Genomic DNA, 8,849 nt, shown 5'->3' with positions numbered 1-8,849 from the left:
TATTATGATTAGGCCAACGGCATAAACAATATTGGTTTGCCTCTTCTACAAAAATAAGTTACCGTCGTGCGTGCCAAGCTGTCATTCTCTTGTATTATATATTGTACTTGTATTATTTATTTATTTCCCACCACGGAGTAACCTCGCGCAGCAGACTATCCAGCATGTATCTTCCACCACGGAGACACCGGCTGTGTCTGTAGGCCAATCAGAGGCAGGCGGGGCGTTACCATGTCTATTCTCGGACGTAGAAAAGATATACATTTTCTTGATAATCAACATAAAGTTTAAATATGTCACCACATAAAAATTTAATATTTCCATCTGATTTTGATTGTCCATAGGCTGTACATAACCTTTTTATGTGGCCTATTTTCTTTCACACAGACTCAGAGCCCAGAGTTTGAGTGAATGTAGAATTATGTGCAGGGTGTAATTTATATAGATTTCACATTTCACAGACTAAACTTTTTTGAATACTTCTTAATATTAAATTAAAAGATCTCTCTCACACACTTATGCCAGAGGGTAGTTGCCTACCCCTGGACTAGAGTGTAGTATGAACATGTTTACTGTAACCTGTGTACTTTGTGTTTCTACAGGCCAGTGAGGACAGACTCGGCCGCGTGTTGAAGGAAACGAAGGAACAGCATCAGAGCGAGTTGAAGGAAACGAAGGAACAGCATCAGAGCGAGTTGAAGGAAACGAAGGAACAGCATCAGAGCGTGTTGAAGGAAACGAAGGAACAGCATCAGAGCGAGATTCGAAGAATCCAAAGTGCGTTCATCTCATGTGACATTTCTTTATCAATAATCATGTGTGTCTGTCTGTAGACAGTGTAGCCATGTTAAAACATAAATATATAACATGTTAATGAGCTGTCTGTCTGTCTGTCTGTCTGTCTGTCTGTCTGTCTGTCTGTCTGTCTGTCTGTCTGTCTGTCTGTCGTTCTGTCTGTACTCTATAGGCAGTGCACCCCAGAAAGAGGAGGCTGTTTGTGGCCCGAGGTGTGCCGAGAGGACGGGGAAACTCCAGCAGAAGATGCAGGAGCTGCAGAGACACCTGGAGAAGGCCTGTCGACAGCTGCAGCTCTCTGTGCGACAGAACAAGGCAGCCATGCAGCGTCTCAGAGGTACGGAACAAGTGGGGTTGGCGAAAAGGGCCTTTCTGTGTGGAGTTTACATCGGTGCCCATACCCTAGGTGGGGTTGGCCAAAGGGCCTTTCTGTGTGGAGTTTACATCAGTGCCCATACCCTAGATGGGGTTGGCCAAAGGGCCTTTCTGTGTGGAGTTTACATCGGTGCCCATACCCTAGGTGGGGTTGGCCAAAGGGCCTTTCTGTGTGGAGTTTACATCGGTGCCCATACCCTAGGTGGGGTTGGCCAAAGGGCCTTTCTGTGTGGAGTTTACATCGGTGCCCATACCCTAGGTGGGGTTGGCCAAAGGGCCTTTCTGTGTGGAGTTTACATCGGTGCCCATACCCTAGGTGGGGTTGGCCAAAGGGCCTTTCTGTGTGGAGTTTACATCGGTGCCCATACCCTAGGTGGGGTTGGCCAAAGGGCCTTTCTGTGTGGAGTTTACATCGGTGCCCATACCCTAGATGGGTTTGGCGAAAAGGGTCTTTCTGTTTGGAGTTTGCATGTTCTCCCTGTGTCACAACATCCTGGTCTCTATACTGCCTCCCCCTGGTCAGCCGGGGTGACTGATGGAGGGGAAAGGAACTGGTTGGAATAACGTGTTCCTTCCACGCGCTTCCAACCGGGGGAAACTCCCCCCTGTCAGTTTAAAAGAAGCAGCCTGCTCACTCCTCATGCATTGAAGGGAGCAGGAGTTTAATTCGGGGCTCTCCCCAGTTTGGCAGAGGGAGATCACCTAGCACAGAGGGAGATCACCTAGCACAGAGGTTCATAACCTGCGGTACGCAGACCGGAGACAGGAATTACCACCCAACACCTGTGCGTTTACACTAGAGGATCATAATACACAGTGTGTGTGTGTGTGTGTGTGTGTGTGTGTGTGTGTGTGTGTGTGTGTGTGTGTGTGTGTGTGTGTGTGTGTGTGTGTGTGTGTGTGTGTGTGTGTGTGTGTGTGTGTGTGTGTGTGTGTGTGTGTGTGTGTGTGTGTGTGTGTGTGCTTACAGAGGAGCACGAGGAGTCTCTACAGAAGTTAAAGGAGAACCACTGCATACAACTGGATGAAGTGAAGAACAACAACGAACTGTACGTATTAATATAAAATATATGAACTGTACGTATTAATATAAAATATATGAACTGGGTCTGTTCACCAACTGGGTCTGTTCTCATTGGAGGCCCCGCTACGGGTGGGTCTGTTCTCATTGGCAGCCCGCTACGGGTGGGTCTGTTCTCATTGGAGGCCCCGCTACGGGTGGGTCTGTTCTCATTGGAGGCCCGCTACGGGTGGGTCTGTTCTCATTGGCAGCCCGCTACGGGTGGGTCTGTTCTCATTGGAGGCCCCGCTACGGGTGGGTCTGTTCTCATTGGAGGCCCCGCTACGGGTGGGTCTGTTCTCATTGGCGGCCCGCTACGGGTGGGTCTGTTCTCATTGGCGGCCCGCTACGGGTGGGTCTGTTCTCATTGGAGGCCCCGCTACGGGTGGGTCTGTTCTCATTGGAGGCCCCGCTACGGGTGGGTCTGTTCTCATTGGAGGCCCCGCTACGGGTGGGTCTGTTCTCATTTCTTGTTGTTGATCGGCACTTTTTTGACACTGACAAGCTTTTAATTCGCTTTTTGATCCGTTTCGATCGTTAGCTGATATTGCTAACGCAAACATCACTCTGGGACACAAACACACAATGGCCGCGGCCATTTTGAAGATGCGCGCGCATCCACTTACATTGCCTGCACTGTTTTCAGATGGCTGTATCTCAGAACTGACATTGGAGGGGTAGATTTGGCCCAGACAAGCATTTTCAACGGCCTGTAGCAGGCGCTGTGATACTCACGGTCCACTTTTTCCACCACCGACCGAGAGAACAACAACCGGTCAAGACGCCACACACATCAGTTTGTCACTGTAACATGCGATTACGGATATTTGGCTCTTCAAAGTAAGTGTTACGCGCTATAAAACCCTGGCAGGACGCGATCGAGGGATGAATTAATGCTGGCGGCAATTGGGTTAAGACTTTTGTGACGACGGGGTGATTGTTCAAATGTGACTACATTTGACTGAGGGACTGCCATTGGATGACTGAGGGACTGCCATTGGATGACTGAGGGACTGCCATTGGATGACTGAGGGACTGCCATTGGATTTTTTTGAATTTGTGTTTTTTCATGTCATATGAAAGCAGGGAATCATAGCTTCAAATTGACATATTGGTTGTTCAGTTTGACCCACCAGTTTTGGAGATATGGCTTATAGAGTAATGTCTTGCAGAAAACAGCGAGTTGAGAAAACAGGCTTGAAAGGTTCACTTCTGTGGTCTCTAACATTACACCTATAGCTACATGTTTAAGCATTTATTTCATATTTACATGTCGATTTCAGCTCTGACACTTATTGCAGACATGCTCTAGTATGTGAAGAGTCTGCCTGTGCTATTAACTCATTTTGGGAAAAAAAGAAGAACAAAAAAAGGAAATCTCCTCTGGTGAAAAGCTGGAATTTGCGCGATGGCAGTCTCTCAGTCAAATCTGGTCACAAATGTTTAGTGAAAAGCTCCAGCAGTGAAGTTATTTTCGCACTGATAATAATAACAATAATGTTTTTAGGAGTCAGAAGCAGAACCTGGAGAGAGGTCTGGAGGAGATGAAAGGACAGTATCACAACGCTGTGGAGAAGATACGAGGTGAGTCAACTGATCATTGTGTGGTCATCTGACTGGTTAGTTAACCCCTTTTAGGCGGGAACCCCTTTTGGTGTTTTAAACATTATGTTATAATTTAGCTATTGAAAAATAGCACATCTACAAGCATATGTGAAACAGTACTTGCGCACGCTCTGCTCGCGCAAGTCACAAGGTATATAAGAATAAGAGCAATAACACATCAAGAAATATATAATATACACTAGGGCATTAAGCAACTAGTCGACTAGTAAATCCACTAGTCGACCTTGTTGGTACTAGTTGACTAGTTGATAAGAAAAGATATATATATATATATATGTTGACAGTCTGAGTGTACCAGGAAAAATCTGTCCCCCTTTTGCAGGTTCAAGTTCGGTCGGTCACTCCTTCTGTCTGTTATAGTACGGTGCAGTTGAGTTGAGTTGAATTGTTCCAGGTTCCAGGTACATTTTATGGTGAAGTCAGATCCCAGGGCAATACTGCGGCTCGCATGTAAGGCCTGGGAAAAGTACTGTACTGCTGGGTCAGAGAGCACCACTCCCCCCCCTCTATACGACTCGCATAGAGAGCAGAGCCGCCCCCTGTCCATGTTGACAGGCTGAGCCTTTCAGGAATATCGGACCTCATATATGCAGGGTTCAAGTTGTCCTTCTGCCTTGTGTAGTGCACCCGAACGGTTGTGAGATACAAATCTCTGTGTACTGTTTGTTCCTTGACTGTTCCCACCACGTCACTGGAGGATCCAGTGAGTGGCGTAGCGGCTGGCCGGTGAAATCAGTCAGTCAGACCCCAGGATCCTACAGCGACTCGCCTGTAAGGCCTGGGTATCTATTGAACTGCTGACGGAGAGAGAGCACCGCACTATACCCCCAGCGTCTCGCCTAAAGGATAGAGCGGCCTCTGTTATTAAGGACACCCTCAGCGGCTCGCCTGAGGAGTCCGGTCGTTGAACACAGAGGTCATAGCATCTCGCCTGTGACATGAGTTGAGAGGAAAAGCAGACTTTAGTAGATGTCTTCTCTTTGTCCTGACCGTGCATGGCAATGGAGGCAACTGACAGATCGCTCACCCAAAAATGCATGATTATACCCTGGAAACATAATAATTACAGTTACAGTTACAGTTACATTTACTCACCCAAATAGACGGATACAAGACCAGGATTTTCCAAAAGTGAAGATTTATTATAAACTTGTAGTTGCATACAAAAATGATATAATCAATAAAAATAAGGAAAAGAAAATAGGAGTAGTAATAACTCTAATTTTCTAAACTGGGCTATCTACTTTCTTTGAGGCTAAGAGCATCCTCCGGTCTTGGTACCTCTCCTCTCCTCTCCGGTCTGAAGACTTTTTCAGTACCTCTGCTCTGAGGGGTTTTATACTGTATGTTGTTGAGGGGGAGGTAACCTTTGTTTTTTTCTGCTTTTACCATGCTTTGATATTTTTGAAGACGCCTGGCGCCAAATAACTCACTATGGCTTAGTGAGGGGAAAACAGACACGCATTCTTATGCCAACTCCTAATTATTTATGGGCCCTTACTTATCAACTAAGGAGATCTAAGGACCTTTTACCATGTCATATACAAACACACTTCCTACAAACATTACATTTTAGCATTAAAAACTAATTAAAACACAATACTGTTTCTAAGGATCTAGGGAGGCTAAAATAACATCATCCCTATTTTATATTAAAACTTGTATTTCATTTAACATGTTTTAGGCTTACACCACATATGAAAACATGATCAACCTGGAATCAAACTTCTACTTAGTTAGTAGTTAGTAGTTAGTAGTTAGTTAGTAGGCAAAAACAATCGTCCCTTCTTCAATTCAACTTGTAAACCATTACAAACAAAACGGTTACTAATCATATTATCAGATTCAGAGGCGAAAACAAAATCAAAACACAATAAAATGAACTCATAGTGTCTGCCACATCAGCTGACATGGGGTGAAACTAGGGGTGGGGGTGTAAATCTCTCCTAGAGAGACTTACCAGGGGAGGTCACAATAAGTCAGTCAGACAGTTTACTAATCTCCTAATATGGAGGACAACATGCACGTCTGCTGTTTCGTTCCCTTTTATCGTATGGGGTATAAAATATCTTCTCATAGAAACCATATAAACTTGACCATACAAACTTTATAATAGATTAATAGATTTAAACAAAAATAGATTGATAGATTTAAACAAAAATAGATTAATAGATTTAAACAAAAACACTTTGGCGAACAACACCAATGATCTCATCACACTAATGACATCAATCACCCCTAAACCGCCGACTTCTTTGATATATCAGTGGGCCTGTTGTGGAACTTCAAAAGTCCCCGTTCCTGCAGTAGAGTCTCACAATGGGTCCACCCTGACCGGAACGTCCGTCCTGCACATACTCTCTTGGAGGAGACCCACGACCCCTCGGGTAAACATTATAAGCCTTGCGACCCCAATGCCCATATTCATTGCTCTGGGGCCGCCCGGTCTGCATTCTGGGGAAATTTTCCTCATACTTTGAAGACTGCGTCATATGCTGGAGAGGCGGCCCCTCCCTCAGATGAGGGTTGTCCTGAGAAGTCACCGGCCCCTGACCCTTGACCACCGGCTGTTTTTCGCGATTCCCCTGACCTGACCCCAGCCAACTTCACTGAGGCCTACTGCCTGTCCAGTGTCCACACCCCCTGTTGAAGTTTCTGGGGTCCCTCATACTGCTGGCCAAAAGTTCTCCTGCAGCTTCTCTTGCTACCTCCAACGGCAACTTTTTAATCACTTCTTCCCCCTCGCCAGGTTGAGCTCTCGGGGACACCTCAGTCCCGCTTATCACTCCTTTATGGACCTTTTTTTGGACCCCCATCGAGCTCCCCATATGATCTCCTGCATAACCACATGGACCTTTCCTCCTGGTTTGATTGCCTTTATCTCAGCCCAGTATTGCGTGTCACTAGACTCCAGTGAGTAAAGAGTGACCATCGCCGCCTGCTGCCCGGGTAGCAGTGGTACTGAGGGCACCACTCCCGTATATCCAGAAAAGTCCAACTTTTATTCCGTTGGCCACGAAGAACTGTATCCGTCCCTGTGGTTCTGGGGTGGGGATCAGGACCCGTCGTCTCTCTCCTGCCATGTTCGTCCATGTTCATATCATGGGCTCTTGACGTCCTATCCATAGAGCCCTACACATCAGCCCCATAGGACTGGTGAGCAGGTGCTTTCTTGTGCTTAGGCTCACCACATCAGTGATCAGCTGTTTCCTCCTTTTTTCATTTGATAGTGTTACCGTTGCCTCCTTCAGCTGCGGAGGCCGCCGGGGGGCGTTCGTCTCTTTCGGCCTTCCTTCTGTTTGTTCACTCTGCTCTTCCGCTCCTCCGATTGGATTGTTGGGATTTGATAGAATTCATGGGACTTGTTGGGGTTGTTATTTTCCTGTCGCTTGTCCACCTTGTGCCCGCTTCTTTGCTTGCTGGTTCCAGGTACCTGCTAACCTGTTTTCTTTGTAGGTGTGTTTTATCTTTAGTATTTTCTATTGTGGATAGTTACAGTTGCCACTGCTCTTCGCTGTCTCTTCTCATCACGGTAGGATGCCCTCCTTCAACCCCACGTGATTTCAGGAGCCTTTATGTGATGTAAGACACAGTGATGGTTAATGTAATGTGGATGGTCAGTGCATATATTTTCCTAGTGCTGACATACTGCAGCCAACATTTGTTGTGTTTTACTTTCTTTAGGACCATTAGGATTTGGGTCCACAGACCGGGTGATTATTCATGTGAGGTTATCCTTATATATATTTTGTGATGTGGACACTGTGCTACTCAGTTTCCACAGTTGCAGCACATTGTCCCATAGTAGAGTTCCACTTGCCCCACCCATTAACCTCCAGGATGACCTCTTGTAAGACTCTTCCTTGATTTTCACCATCCCCGATTGCCTTAATTTCAGCCCATAATGTGTTATCCTGGGAGTACACAGTGACCATGACATCATACTGGTCCATTTGCTTCCAGGCCATCATATAACCTGAACATGTGACCATGGTCGACTTGTTCATCATCTCAATCATATGTGTCGTACTCCATCGTGCAAACACTCTCTCCGTGTCGGTAGGTAGTATGCCTGGTGTCATCATAGCAATCCTGCTCCAACTGTTTGGATTTGACAGTTCTAAGGAGCTTAGTTCCACTCTTCCTGAATCATAGAATCGTACAAACGGAAATGTGAGTGACACAGGGATTTGCACTCCGGGCTGCATTATTGACCCATCCTCCTGTGTCTCTGATATCTGAGTGGAATCGGGATCTATCACAAGGTCAGATCCCATAACAGGCCTCAGAATCCCTGTTTCCTCATGTACTTCATAGTCTGGCTGACAGGAACCGCTCGTTGACAGTTCTGTTGGTTCCACCGCTTCAGATATGACATCGACCTCCGGCCCTTCCGGCTTCATTTCCATTCCCATCACTCCATCCAGATCCATTGATTCCTCCTGCCAGTGTAAGAGTGTCTCGAACTGTATGGGGGAAGAACAGGAGACTTGAAAACACCCCTCCCCTTCTTGTCTCTTGTGTGTCATTTCATCTTCAAAGTCCAGTCTTGGTTTCTTACTTTCTTGAGTATCAATGAGGGGCCCAAGGCCTCGCCCACTGGTCGAGGACATCTGGGGGTTCTTTATCATCTGTGGGATATCCTGACCACTTGCCTTCTCACCCGTGGTATTACGCTGCTTTGGGGGTGGAGTGGGAAAGGAATCCGATGGGGGGCTAACCTCCTCCAGGGTTGTGTGAGAACGTTTTATGTCCTCCTCCGAAGAGTCAAAAAGCAACTCCTCCATTTCTTGACTGGGTGAATATGGCTCCTCTCCCGAGGTATTCTCTTTGTCACTGTTGACTGCATCCACCACCTGGATGAGTCCCAGGGCTTTGCATGCTTTGTAGCCCAGGATAGGTGAGCCGGAGCAGTTCACTATATAGAACCTCTCTGTGGTTGACTTGGCTTTACATGTGCCTATTATTTTGCAGTATCCAATCACTTCCAGCG

General features: G+C 46.5%; 1 protein-coding gene across 1 annotated transcript in view; it reads left to right on the top strand.

Moving 5' to 3' along the window:
• Nucleotides 1–8,849, top strand: part of LOC306931193 (centrosomal protein of 152 kDa-like) — an 88,674-nt gene that overhangs the window by 58,715 nt on the left and 21,110 nt on the right. Inside the window, exons 23-26 of the mRNA XM_079512432.1 lie at nucleotides 603–777; nucleotides 968–1,132; nucleotides 2,141–2,219; nucleotides 3,738–3,814. Coding sequence (XP_079368558.1) covers nucleotides 603–777; nucleotides 968–1,132; nucleotides 2,141–2,219; nucleotides 3,738–3,814 — 496 coding nt within the window. The remainder of the gene's footprint in view (nucleotides 1–602; nucleotides 778–967; nucleotides 1,133–2,140; nucleotides 2,220–3,737; nucleotides 3,815–8,849) is intronic.

The sequence above is a fragment of the Electrona antarctica genome, assembly GCF_951216825.1.
Source record: "Electrona antarctica genome assembly, chromosome: 10".
Taxonomy (NCBI): domain Eukaryota; kingdom Metazoa; phylum Chordata; class Actinopteri; order Myctophiformes; family Myctophidae; genus Electrona; species Electrona antarctica.
The sequence above is the reverse complement of the archived record's forward strand: the minus strand, read 5'-3'. Positions and strand labels throughout refer to the sequence as shown.